Source organism: Nannospalax galili, unplaced genomic scaffold (assembly GCF_000622305.1).
Source record: "Nannospalax galili isolate Female #2095 unplaced genomic scaffold, S.galili_v1.0 scaffold1127, whole genome shotgun sequence".
In the NCBI taxonomy this organism is placed as follows: domain Eukaryota; kingdom Metazoa; phylum Chordata; class Mammalia; order Rodentia; family Spalacidae; genus Nannospalax; species Nannospalax galili.
This window is the reverse complement of record NW_008355784.1, coordinates 695,187-709,912: the sequence shown is the minus strand read 5'-3', so window position 1 is coordinate 709,912 and position 14,726 is coordinate 695,187. Positions and strand designations below refer to the sequence as shown.

Below are 14,726 nucleotides of genomic sequence, written 5' to 3'. Positions count from 1 at the left end.
TATCTCAAAATCTAAATTATATTTTAAAAATAAACACTTAAAATATTTCACATGTTTTTGTTGTTTCTCTGTGAGGATTGTGGAAGACAATCACTCAGAGGAAAATAAAACACTGTATACACACATACACACAGAGAGATACACATTTCTTCAGTTAATGCAAAGAGTAAAGGATGAAAAGAAGAGGCATATAAGAAAAAGAGAAATGGCATGGAGCTGATCAACTACACATTTTCTCAGTATGAGGAGAAACATTTATTTGGAGAAGGCAAAACGACACAGGCTCACATGATTGCTAATACGAGAGAGGCAAGAGTCAGAGTATCTTTAAGGAATCAGAGTGGGAATAACATCCAAAGTAATGAACTGGTGTGTGTGTGTGTGTGTGTGTGTGTGTGTGTGTGTGTATGTGTGTAGTAATACCCATGGCTGACTCTATGAAGCATACAACCAATGCAGTAACACAGAGTCAATACATTATGATTACCACCTTAAATTTTTAAAATAATTTTGTCTAAATTTTGTGTTTTAAGAGTAAAGTTCAATAAACCAATGAAATCCTCTGCAAAAGCAATATACTTTCTTAATCACTATGTCATCTCGCCAACCCTAATGATTTTTAGTATAATTAGCAAGCACAGGTCAAGTACCACCTCATACTTATTTTTTCCTCCAAAAGAATTCCACCAAAATATATTTAAGTAGGGAAACTGCATTCCTACATACTTTGTAAAAGAGCAGTGAAGCTTCTCTTTATTTTCCTCAGTATGAAAATGGCTTCTGTCAGTGGCCCCTCAAAAAAGGCTTACTTCACTAAGAACACTAAGTAGGTTTATAATTTCAGTGACTGTAGCAGGAGGCCTCCAAAGACGGCACAGACCCAGAGCCCTGAGATTCAGCAAGAATTCACTTCACTTCTTGGTCCCCAAATAGCCCACCAAAAGGAGCCCATGTCTCTGTACCCTGCTCGCGAGCCTAGTGACTGCTGACAGACTGCGTGGCGTGGACCAATCAGAAAATGATATGCTGACTAAAGGGACTTAGGGGTGGAGAAAAGGGGAATATAAGGCCTGCCCCCTCCTGCATTAAACGAGCCTGCAACACCTCGCCTAGTGCTTGCTTCTACCTGATTCCCAGGGTCTGTGTGTCGTGACTCTGCACCTCTTGCCCCCCCTAATCGGCAGGGGACCCAATCCAGGTCAGGGTCTTCACAGCTGGCCTCAGGAGAACCCGCAACAAATGACTGTATCTAAGGCAAAGGAGAAAATGCAAACCACCTTAGGTGTAAGCTGTATGTAATTAGGTTTCATAAGCCATGATTTGTGTACTGGCTTATAGCTGGCAGCATACTTCCTAACGGTGGCTTCAGGAAAGGTATAGGAAACTGTGGTAGTTTGAATGAGAACTGTCCCCCTTAGGCTCAGGTATCTGAACACTTGGTCCCCAGTTGATGACAGTTTGGGGAGGTTTAGCAGGTGCAGCACTGCTGAAGGAAGCAGGTCACTGGGGGAGCAGGCCTTCAGAGTTCACAACTTCACTCACACAGCTTGTTCGCTCTCTGCTTCCTATTAGTGGATAGAAATGTTATCTCTTGGCTTCTGATCCTGCTCATGGCCTGCTGTCATGCCCCGCCCCTGCCCCTACCACTGTGGACTCTCCCCTAGAACCATAGGCCCAAATAAACTCTTCTTTCTTCTATAAGTTGCTTTTGGTCTTGGTACTTTATCACAGCAACAGAAAATTAACTAATACAAACTGTTGTACTCCTATGAGCAGCTGTCTTTCTTCCCTGACTTCCTTCATTTGCTCCTTCCTTTTTCTTCTTTCCATTTCTCTGAATTCTAACCGAAGAATACTCGACTTTCTTGCTTGCAAATTATGATGTACATAAGCCTTAGAAAGCATCACTATGCCTTGGTTTCCTTTCCCATAAAGGAAAGACAGAATGGTATGCCTACTTTCCTAAGGATTAGTTCTTAATTATTTACAACAGTACCCATTATGTAATACATATACTAGCTAAAGAAATAGCTTACTTCAGTACTTATTTTTTACAGTTACTTTTTGTTTTGCTTTTCCAACTTTGCTAAGGTACATACGACAAATTAAAATTGTTATCACGAGACTCGGGGCCAGACTGGAGGAGCACAATGGGGGAATCCCAGTAGAATTAGGCATTTCTTATGAAGACAGGTTAGAACCTATTCTAAAGCCACCTTTTTTTTTTTTTTTTTTTTTTTTGGTGTGTGTGGGGTATTAAAGTTAAAAAAAAAGAAATATGAAATCCTATCACTTGCAACAATATGGATGTAACTAGAGATTACTATGTAAGTGAAACAAGTCACATATAGAAAGGCAAGTACCACATGATCTCACATTTGGGTTATATAAAAAAAAATTAGCTCTCAGGCTGCAGTGATGGCTCACTGGTTAAGAGCACTGGCTGCTCTTGTAGAGGATATGGGTTCAGTTCCCAATACCTACATGGTGGGTAACAACCATCCATAACTACAGATCCAGGAGAGTCCAACACTTTCCTCTGACCTCCATGGACAATGCACAACACAGGTGCACTTACACATATGCAGGCATTAGTCATATACATAAAATAAAAATAATAAATTATTTTTTAAAACTTGCTCTCATAGAATTTTAGAGTACAATGCTGGTTAGCAGAGCCTGGGGAGGAGAGGGAACACTTATGGGGAGAGAGGTTGATCAATGGGTACTAGACAGGTGCAAGATATGGTGTGCTATTGCAGAATAGAGTGACTACAGATAATGACAATGTACTGTACATCTCAAGAAGCTAGAGGAAAGGAACTTGAAATTGTTACCACAAAGAAATAAATGTCTAAGGAAACAATTTATCCTAATTTAAACATTATACAATAAATACATGTATTAAAATACTGCATGCTATAAGTATGTATAATTGCTATGTTTTATGTATCTGCTAAATAAATTTAAGGAAAAATAGAAATATGTAACTGAATGAACACATGCATAACAAGTGAATAAATGAAACCAAAGTATGTAAATAAATAAAACCTGAGACTGTTACAATCCTAAAAAAACAAACAAACAAAAACAAAAACAAAAAAAAACTAGGTCTCCTGAAGTGTGCTGGGCTCAAACTCACTGTGAAACTTAGGAAGACTTTAAGCTTCTAATCCCCCTGCTTGCACCTTCCAGGTTGCTGAGACTACAAGTATGTAACAGCATGCCCAGTTTTATTTGGTCCTGGGGACTGAACCCAGGGTTCCATGCAAGCTAGGTAACCACTCTGCTAACAAACTACAACCCCAGTCCTGGAGCTTCTTTCTCTGCCAGGAACCACCACTTTAGAAGGTTCTCCGTGTATGCCTTATATTTTCTGGGAAGAACATTTTCACACAGCTGAATAAGAAGTTGTGAAACACATGATTGACCATAAGGCTGCACAGCTAATGCTAAGCTCCTTGCAGATTCCCAAAGGTACATTTTATATTGAAAGAAAAGGTTCATCAAATAACCCATCACAGGTTTTTGCAAAGTGTTAAGAATTCCACAGCTCCATTTGAAAAACAAGACTGTTTTTTGTTATGTGATGTTTTACCAGCAGGTGGAACTCTTAGAAGAGAGCTTTAGAAACAGGCTGAAAGAAATTCTGGACTAATTTGATACCAACTTTCATGGCATTTGTATGTTTTGTAGTAAGGGATTTTTTGCAAACATCCTTTCAAAACCTAGAACCACAGAATATGCTTTCAACATTTATTTTCGAAACAATGTAAACAGCAGTGAATTCTTTCATACATTACAGATGAAACTTGGTAATATACAGTGCTTGTACTACGAAAACACCTTCAGGGACAAAAACACTTAAAGATAACATGAGAAGGGGCTAGGGAGATAGATGGTTCTGTGGTTAAGAGCACTAGCTGCTCTTGCAGAGGACCCAAGTTCAGTTCCCAACACCCATATTGTAGCTAACAACAGTGCTTAACTCCAGTTCCAGGGTATCCGACACCCTCTTCTGACCTCTACAGGCATTGCATGCACAGGTGCACTTACATAAAAACAGGCAAAACATTCACACACATAAAAAATAATTTTTTTAAAATTTAAGACTACATGAGAAAAAAACCACAGCATCACTGAATCAATCCAAAACCCAGAGAATCTGACCACTTTCCAGTCATCAGTTATTTGGAATTTAGAAAGTCATGAGAAGAAGTTTGGTTGGAAGATTATCAGGACTTGCTAGACAGTTGGTAAGATAATTGGTCTAAGTGGGGAGAACACCCTCTCTTTGCTATTTTGTGAAAAGCAAATGAAAGTAATTGAGAAGTACACAGATGAATTAAACCTCCTCAAAAAGAGTTAGAATTTGGGATTAAATTTCTATAGCAAGTGAAACTGGTCAATTTCATTCAAAGGCAAGTTCCCCAATGCAGATATTATGGCTACCATGTAGTTAAAATCCAAAAGCAGATTTAAAAACTCGCATAGAAAAAAGCTAAACACTGTTTCCTGAAAGACATGAGATCAAATGGAGTATTATTTTCCTACCTATGAACCTGTGTGCATTGACTGTTAAGGTAACCTGACAGCCCAAGAACAAAATGAAAATGTTCCCATCATCAGTGAAGACACACATAAATTGCATGCTTTAAAAACAAAGTAGTATTTTGAACTTAACCAGTAGTATTTTGAACCCAACCAACCAGAAGTGCTTGAGAAACTATCAAAGAAACTGCTACAGAAACCATTTTTCATGTTTTTCACCTATGAGACAAAGAAGAAAGAACAGTTTAAATTTGAATATCAACAAAGAATTAGCACTCCTTGGTGGAATAATTTTTAATGAATTTTTTTTCCAAGAATAAAGTAGAAAAATAAAATAATCCCTAAACCTTACATAACTTTATGGTGAGAATTCATGATCTACTCTGTCATCATCAGAGTGTACATTATTCTTTCCTATCAAACTCTGTAAAACTTGGACTTGGTTGATGACTTCTAATCTTTTAATCCCACCATACCCAGTAAGACTTTTAAGGAAAGGCCCTGATACATTTCGAGCCTGATGGCCTGGAGCTCTTCTCCCTACAGATTCTTTTAAACTAGCCAACAAGGAAAGACTGTGAGGTATACTCAATGGGAAAAAGACAAGAGTTCTCTTGTCTTTTATGTTAGGGGTAAAAGCCCACAAAGCTTACAGGTCAACTGTGTGCTTCTTGAATCTGACTGACCACATACAACACCCTTTTGCAACAGTAGAATCTGCCTTACAGAGTTACTTTTACTTTATCCATGTGTTCTTTGCGCAGTATTGACCTCAGATTTTATTTCTAACAATATTTTTCATCAGGTCTCATCTGACAAACATCTTCCTAGTTCACCTACTGTCTGGGAAACCACCATGTCAAATCTGTTTCTATAAGTTTGTTTTGGTTTTATTGAAACAAGCCTCATGCAGCCTAAGCTGGCGTCCAGTTTGCTAGGTAGCCAAGGATGACCTTGATTTTATCTTCCTTTTGCTTTCTGTCTCTCGGGTGCTGGGATCACAGGCATGTGTGCACCATCATGCTGGCTTGTAAATTCTGCTTTTTAAAATTCTGCAAGTGATAATATACAATAGAGGCCTTTCTTTACAGCCACTTTAAGACTGACTCTTTTCACAGTATTGCATTTTATCAAGAAACTGAATCAGTGACTGTTTTCCAAAGGAGTAAAGTGAACCTAAGCAACCTTTGGCTGTTCAGAATGTAGAGTAGTAAAGTCACACCTATGTTTTCTCACTTTAACAGAACTCATTCCACTACACATTATAACTGAAAATGCTAAATAACATAAACCAGCCTAAAAAATGAACCACCTAGTACTGGAGATACTCAGTGGCTCAGTGACAAGAGTGCTTGCCTAACAGACTCAAGGCCCTAGGATGGCAAATAAAAATTAAAATGCAAATAGACTCTCTAAGCCCAGGTGCAAAGACTTGGGAGTTAGGCGACCTGGGTTCTTTCTATTTCTAGATTCTATTTCAATTCAGTTCTGCTGACTTGGGCATGTCCCATTTCCTGTGTTCAGGACAGGTAGCTACGATGAGAGTTCAAACACCTTTTTCTAAAAGGGGAAGGGGAAGTGTGGGTCATGATAAATGGTCGCTCAACGTAAAACTGAGCACAAAACGGCCCGTGGCCCTTCTAGATCGGGAATTTCCGGCTGGATCCAATCTCCCGAAGCTAAAGCCAAAAAGGGTGGAGAACCAGAGTAGCCAGCTATGCCTCCGGCCCACTCTCAAATCCCAAGAATGGGTCTAGGGCTCCACTCAGCACTCGCTGCCACTCAGGCCACCCCGCCCAGTACCCCGCAGTGGGCTGCCTGCGCCAGGGCCAGGCGGCCGTTGGTATCCGGCCCCGCGGCGGTTGTCCCCTCCTAGGCCCCAGGCCGCCGCGAAAACGGCCCTCCTGGCACAGCTGCGCTCACCTTTCTTCAGGGCCGCCGGTTTCTCTGCAACCGCCTGGTCAAAGTGCTGTGGAACCACGGCGGGAGGCTCCAGAACGACACCCGTCAACAACCCGTCAGCCATTTCAAATTTCCGCGGGCCGCTGCCACAAACAGGAACCGGATGACGAAAACGCCGGTGACCGCTAGTCGGACTGAGGGGCTTGCTCCTGACTCCAGCAGGAGTCGCCTGTTGTCGCTTCAGCGCCGCCTACCGGAGGGGCGGACCCGTGTTCTCCTTCATAGCTCTAGTCTTTGGCTTACCAGCTCCAAGAAGAAAGTTGAATTGTGATATATGGGATGGTTTCCAAAAACTAAAAAGCCATGCTTGGAATTTAGTTGGGCTGCTCTCTACATGTTGAATTCCAGGCCTGCTAGGGCTATAGAGAGATAAGTAAATAAATAAATAAATAATAGAAGAAAGAAAGAGAGAAAGAGAAAGAGAGAGAGAGAGAGAGAAAGAAAGAAAGAAAGAAAGAAAGAAAGAAAGAAAGAAAACGAAAGAAAGAAAGAAAGAAAGAAAGAAAGAAAGAAAGAAAGAAGAAAGGAAAGAAGAAAAAGAAAGTTTTGATGGCTCAGCTGTTAAGAGCACTGACTGGTCTTGCAGAGGACCCAAGTTCGATTCCCAGCACCCACATGGCAGCTATGAAACCTTCCTTAACTCCAATTCCACGGCAATGCGACGCCCTCTTCCGACCTCCACGGCACTGCACAACACGGATGCACTCACATACATACATGCAGGCAATACATTCATACACATAAAATAAAATAATGAAACATTTTTTAAAGTTTTATCCATTACTAGTGGTATTATAATGGGAAAGCAGCTTCACCTCTCAGAAGCTGACTACAAGATCAAACTGTATTCGGATGTTGGCCTAGGTGGTTCCATTACTGCCATTATCAATAACAGTGTCTCTTTATCCACAGCACCCTGAGTATTTTTAAGGACTCTTAAATTATATTTGGGCTGACTGTGGTGGGCCCTACTTTTAATCCCAGCACTGGATAGACAAAGACAGGCAGATCTCTGTGAGTTTAAGACCAGACTATTCTACATAGCAAATTTCAGGCCATCCAAAGCTACATAGTGACTCTCTCTCTCTCTCTCTCTCTCTCTCTCTCTCTCTCTCTGTCATATATGACATATAGTATTATGATCTGTGTTAAGCAATTGTATCAGCTTTTAATAAAACTACAACCTACAATAATAGCTAATATTTACTAGGCAAAACAGTAGTCTGCATATTCTACCTGTATCATTTTATTTAAACTTCAAAAATGATCCCTATTTAAGGAGCTGAAGAGAGGGCTCAGACAGTGAAGTGCTTGCCAAGAAAGTGTGAAAACATATGTTTGGTCCCCAGGACCCATGTAAAAAGCTGTGTTTGGTGGTGCATGTCTGTATCCCCAGTGCTAGAATGGGGTGGTTTTGGAAACAGGATGTTTCTTGGACCTTAGTGGTGATCCAGTCTTGTCAAATTGACAAACTTCAGGTTCATCATGAGATCCTGTTTTAAAAAATACGGCGAAGAGTAGTAGAATACACCAGACCTCAGCCTGCACTTCATTCACCTAGCTTTTTCTGTCTTTGTTACCTAGCAAATATTTCTCCTAGTGTTTGTCTTCTCAAAGTAAGAAATTCAGTCAAGAAATGCAGATAGTTCAAGCAGGCGTTCACTTAGCAAAGCGAAGCGAATTGTACACTGCAGAGAGTTTGGAGCAGGGCGATCACGGCGGCAAGGGTAAGAAGCAGCCCATTGGACTCTGCTGTGAATTTTTAAGTCTCTCTCAAATTATGGTAGAACATATCTCTGTTTTAGGGCATTTCTTCCCGTGGTTCTCTTCTAAAGATGACAAGAGGAGTCAAAGAAAGAATGGAAATTATAATGAAAGTGGGGTCATTTGAGGATGCACACTTTCTAAGTGTGCATATTGTCACTCGGAAAAGTTCTCTGGTGTATTCATACCTGATGATAACAAGAACATAACTGCAACATCAAGGATATTTAACCACAAAACAGCATTATGACATGATATTCAGCAGACATAGCTTCTAAGACATAGCTGTGTTTTTTCTTGTTAACTCACATCTAGTCACCCTGCCTAACCATGAGGCACAGCTACCAATATACATCTGCAGTTTTCCTTGGTTAACTAATATCTACATCATTTCCACTATGGTGTTACTTTGATTCCTGGCTAACCATACATTTATTGTACTATGTCCTGTGTGACTAGGTGGTGATGGATGCAGAAGGGGGATGGCACAATATATGATTTATGTAACAATTTACATTAAAGACTCCTGGTTCCTTAGAACAGAAAGATCACTGAATCAATAACTTCCAAGGTTTTATTAGCATGGATAAGGTGTTTTAAGAAGATGCTCAGGAATAAACGGAAGGCAGATTAAAGGACGTTTCTCTGCAGGGGCTCAGGAAACAATTAGCAACAAAAGATGGCCAATTTGCAAGGTAAAGAGCAAATGTTCACCCAACAGTGTAAATAGGGCATAAGTTTTTATCTAATGTAAACGTAAGTGACACTATACTTTTCAAAAACCTGTATCTGCATACAGGCCTATCTGGCTTTGACATCTTAGACATTCTTGGTTGGTGGTGACTTTGCATGTATGCCACCCATGCTGTCTGTAGTATTCAAATGGAGGGGTATCTAACATTATTCATTCATTAAGAAAATATTTATTAAACACCACAAAGTGAAAAACAGAAAATAATAAAAAAAACAAGACTTGAGTACTAACAGTCTCCTAATAACCCTCTAACTCTCCCACTCATCAACCCCTACAAATAGTAACATTTCTTTTTTTAAAAATTCCCATTAGCACTGGAGACCAGATCACTTTCTTCTCATTTAATTAACAAGTGTTTCATCAACTGTGAAGATAGTATTTGTGCTGGAGTAGTTTTTTTCCACTTAACACAAACTACAGACACCTGGGAAAATTTCTCATTTCTCAAATGAGAAATTTCGTCCATCAAGATTGACCCATTGACCTATCTATGGGGTACTTTCTTGATTGCTGATTGATAAGGAGGGCCCAATTCACTGGGCCTGGGCTGTGTAATAGAAATAGCTGAGCAAGTGTTGGGGGGAGGCAGCAAGCTAGTAAGTGATGTTCCTTCATGGTCTCTGCTTCATCTCCCACCTCCAGGTTCCCCTTGGCTTCCCATGATGACCAGCTGTGAGCTGTAAGCCAAATAAACCCTCTCCTCCCCAAATTGGTTTTGATGAGATTTTTTTATCATAGCAACAGAAAACTAAATCAGTACCCAAAATGGTACTTCTTGGGAAAAAAATCTTTGAAAGGAATAAAAAGTAACAGGGTCAGAAGCATCATACCTAATGTTGTAAACTCCATTAATGGAACAATATTTATTAAGTTGGACACATTTACTATAGCCTTTTTGGAGGGGGTCCATATTCATTTATTATATACATAGATTATCTAGTCTTTCTCAGAGTGGTGACATTTTAGGAGAGCACATTTCATGAAATTTTCCAATACTACTCCCCACTCCACTTAGTCTTCTACCTCGTTTCCAATCCTTCTGTGACTCCATCAGAACTGTTCTATTGTTCTAAGATGAGGTGTCCCTGACTTTTATTTTTTTTAATTAATCAATTTGGGGGAAGGGGGTTGAGACAGGATCTCCCTGTAGCTTCAGTTGATCTGGGCCATTGACTCACAGAACTCTGCCTGCCTCCGCCTCCCAAGTGCTGGTCTTAAAGACATGTACCACCATACCCAGCCTTAATTTTATTAATTTTAAGGTAACATTTGCTATCTGTTTTAATATATTCATTATTTCTTATCACTGAGTATTTAAACTGTGTTTGAACCCAGAGGTTCAAACCTAGATGCACATCCATAAAACAAAACCCCAAATGCAACCTTGAGATGCTTCTTTCATGAGTGCCCATCCTTTTCTGGTTTCTACAAAGCCAATAGATATCTTCAAAGCTTCTCCTTCCCACTACTCATCACTTTCCCTTCCACAGCAGCATGAAGCCTGCTGATGACCTATCTTGAGTCTTTCCTATGACCTACAGGTCCATTCTCTTACCCTTTCTTCCTACCCTTATTCCTCTTCCTCCTTTCAAATGCCATATTACTGGGGTGATTCCCAGAGGCACATTCTGCAGAGAGGCATGTGCAGGCATGGCTGGAGACTAGAGACTGGAGAAAACTATGTAAAGATTAACATATAAAGGAAACCAGTTTATAGAGAAAAACTGGAAGCCCTTGCCCACCTGGGCTTCATCCAGTAAATGGAGCAATATCAAAGCAGTTAGCAAAGAAAGACTGGAAGTCCTTCCTCATCTAGGCTTTACTTAAGGAACAAAGCAAGCATGAAAAAAACTTACTATTCCATGAAACTCACTTCCTAAAGAGTTATGCACCATGTGACCAAGAGCTTTTGGGATGTTTCCCTAAGTTCATTAGCCCACCCCCATTCTCAAAAATGATTTCCCTTTTTAAACTCTCTATTCTTTTTTTGATATTTTATTTATTTTTTAAAATATTTTTATGTGTATGAGTGTATTGCCTGGATATATATGAGTTCACCCACGTTGTGCATTGCCGCGGGGTCAGAAGAGTGCTTCAGATTCCCCTGGAACTGGAGTTAAGGATGGTTTGTAACCGCCATGTGGGTGCTGGAAGTCAACCAGGGTCCTCTGCAAGACTAGTCAATGCTCTCAACCGCTGAGCCATCTCTCTAGTCCCTAAACTCTGTATTCTTATTTCTAACCATGGGTCCATGTTCTAATTCTTTGTCATAGGGCACAAGTACCTGGATACTTCAGTAAGTTTCCACGGCCTACATCCTCACCTTTAACATCATGGCAAGCCATTCAGTAGGTAAGATTTATGCTTTTTCTTAGTTTTCTTTTCTTTGTAAAAAGTAATATTTTATAACTTCTTTGAAAATGTCATACAATATTCATTCACACGCATACCCATCTCCTCCCAGATCCTCCCCTGCCTTCCTACCAATCCACTTTCATGCCCTTTATCTTTTTACACCGATTGAGTCCAATTTATATTGCCCAAATACTCTTCAGTATGAGGCCATCCCCTAGAGCATGGTCAGTTTCTCAGAGGTCACATCCTTAAAAAAAATTGCATCTCTCAATTTTTTCTCAGAATCTCTCAATTGCCTCCTCAGCTCAGGTTGCAATTTTGTGACCACTTCCTCCCTTCCATGTTGGAATTTTGTCTGACTTAAGTTTGCACAGGACTTTTAGCTTCTGTCTCCACCCCTGTGAGTTGATATGTGCAACTGCCCTGTTGTACACAGAAAAAACTATTTCATTGTCATCCATGAGCCTTTAGAATCTTTGCAACCCACCTTTCAAGATGATTCCTGAACCCCGAGAGAATGGGTGAGATATAGATGTCCCATTTAGAGCTAAGCATTCTGCAATAATCTCTTTTTCTCTGCAAGTTGGCCAGTTGTGGGTCTCTATTTTAATCAGCGACTACTGTACAAAAACCTCTGATGAGGGTTGATAGCTGCATTAATCTATAGATAGAAGTCATTAGGGGTCACCTTAATATTATGCAAAATTAAGCAAAATAGTAGTAGTCTCCTACAGGTTCTTGACCCAGATAGTGGTGCCAGATATGGGTTCCCATCCTATGGAATGGGCCTTAAATCCAATCAGAAAGTGTTTGGTCATTCCCATAGCATTTGTGCCACTCTTGTACAAGGGAATATCTTGCCAGGTCAGAGTTCACTGCGTTGTAAAATTGATAATTACTTTTCTGTTAGCATGCATTGCACCTTCTGGTACCATGAAAGATAGCCAGTAGGAATAAAGCTTTAAATCAATACCAGCTTGATTTCTCCATGTTTTATGCCTCAAGTATGTAGGGTCTTCAACAACAAAGTCTTCCCATCAAGTTCTAGAGCATGGCCAAGAGCAATGACAATAAACAGTAATATTTGGGAGTCCATGGGAACCCCTCCCCAGTCAACTCCTGGCACCCCTCCCATTACAGGATAACTCCATTTAAACTGCTTGTGTATGTATATGTATATGTATATGTATATGTATATGTATATGTATATGTATATATTTTGGGAAGCTTCTACAGTCATAGGTCTCCACATGACATTGTCAAAAAGTCTTTAGTGTTAGTTATCTCTCCCCATACATTCTCCTTTACACTTATACTCTAACCCATTTAACTCCTTTTGTTCCATTATTCCCCTTTCCCCTTTTATGTCACTGTGTTTTTATTATTTTTATTTTATGTGTATGAGTGTATTGCCTCCATGTGTGTGAGTGCACCCATGTCGTGCAATGTCGCAGAGGTCAGAAGAGAGCTTTAGATTCCCCTGGAACTGGAGTTAAGGGTGGTTCGTAGCTTCCAGGTGGGTGCTGGGAATCGAATCTGGGTCCTGTGCAAGAGCAGTCAGTGTTCTTAATGACTGAGCCATCCAGCCCTGTGTCGCTGTGTTTTATCTCCCTCCCTGCCCCATAGCTCCATCGTAGTTTCTTGACTTTTATTGGTTTTTCAAATGAAATACACTTATCTAAAGATTCAAGGCTAGCATCCACATGAGACGGCTTGCAACATACTTCCATTTTGAATTACAGTCATGAAACTTTTCAGGCTTATGTCTCTCAATGTGTCAGAGAAGGGACCATTTTCACTTTCTTCCTGTTTGCTTTTTCAAAGGATAAAAGTCTTCTTTCCCTTAGTGAATAAAGCATATACAAGAAACATGAAATGAATACTTATTACTCAGAAAGTATTAGTGCTGGCTGTTACAGCTACCTATATTGAACTTCTTCCTAGGTGTAAAACTAGCAAAATACTTCTTAAAGGGCTGGAGAGATGGCACAGTGGTTAAGAGAACTTGCTGCTCTTTTGAAGGACCTGAGTTCAGTTCCCAGCACCTATATTGGGTGGCTCATAACCACCTGTAACTCCAGTTTCAGGGACACTGATACCCTCTTCTGGCTTCCATAGGCACCTACACACAATGGTTCATATACAGACAAGCAGATCCATGCACGTATAGCTAAGATAAACTTTTAAAAATCAACATAAGGCTTCTTAAGATTTTGAGACTGTCACTTTGTTAAGAACAGGTCCCTTAGTGAACAACGTGTAGTGAATTAGAAGTAAGACTGCTTATAACAGAACCACAGTTTGAGAAACAGTCAAGAAACTCCTCAAATTGACTAATCTCAAAGAATCAAGGAGAAAAAGTGTGTCCACTTGCTCTTTAACTGTTTCTTTTTGCACAGGCTGCAATGAGCTTATTTTTCTTTTGTTAAGGAAATATAAACAAGCCATAAGGAATGAATGCATATCATTTAGAAAGTGTCAGTACTGGTTGTTACAGCTACCTACAAGTAACTTCTCACTAGGAGTGAAACTAAAAAAATAATTCTTAATTTCTGAGAGTGCCACTTTCTTAGACCTAATGTAGGCCTCTTTTTCTATTATGAATAATTCATGGTGAATTGGATGAAGACAGCTTATAATACAGTCACACTTTAAGATGCATCCAAGAAACTTTCAACGTTACTTACTTAACTCAAGAAGTCAAAGAAGAAAATATGTTCTTTTCCTTCCTTTTTGCTATACAAAGCTTACAATAGGCTTCTTTAGCTTCCATCAACATTGCACACAGGCAGCCAGAAGGTTGCTTATTGGTAAGATAGTATTAGTGCTGGGTATTTAACATTTCTTTGGAAGTAAACTAAAAAAATCCTTCTTACACAGCCTCCTCCACATGAATACATAAAAGTTTACACTCTATAAAAGGAACAAATAAACAAGATGAGGAAAAAGCCACATTCAATACAGGAACTCAGAAAACCCTCAAAACTAATGTGAGACAATGAAAACAAATACCAATAATTCTTCAAAAGCAGAAATTGCCTAACAAATTTATGGGAAATAGAAAACCCCTTTCCATAATAACCTTAAATGTAAATAGCTTCAACTTACCACTAAGATGGACTTACCACTAATGGACTGGATTAGCAAACAGAATATATTTGTTAGATATATGTTTGTCTCCAAGAAACACACTAAGCCAGCAAGGATATAATAAAATCTATATAAAGGGATGGCAAATAATTATTAAGCAAACAGAAACCATAAACAAGCAGACAGAGCTAGCATTATATCAGATAAAGTAAACTTCAAACCTAAACTAATTAGAAGAGACTAAAAGGGG

General features: G+C 39.6%; 1 protein-coding gene and 1 pseudogene across 2 annotated transcripts in view; one reads left to right on the top strand and one right to left on the bottom strand.

Moving 5' to 3' along the window:
* Shcbp1 (SHC binding and spindle associated 1) overlaps positions 1-6,625 on the bottom strand; it is a 34,812-nt gene extending 28,187 nt beyond the window's left edge. For both annotated transcript variants that reach the window (XM_008853346.2, XM_029556231.1), the window contains exon 1: positions 6,475-6,625. In XM_008853346.2, the coding sequence (XP_008851568.1) occupies positions 6,475-6,577 (103 nt within the window). In that variant the 5' untranslated portion in view covers positions 6,578-6,625. The remainder of the gene's footprint in view (positions 1-6,474) is intronic.
* On the top strand, positions 211-4,669 carry LOC115067715 (annotated as a pseudogene).
* Positions 6,626-14,726: the final 8,101 nt, after the last annotated feature.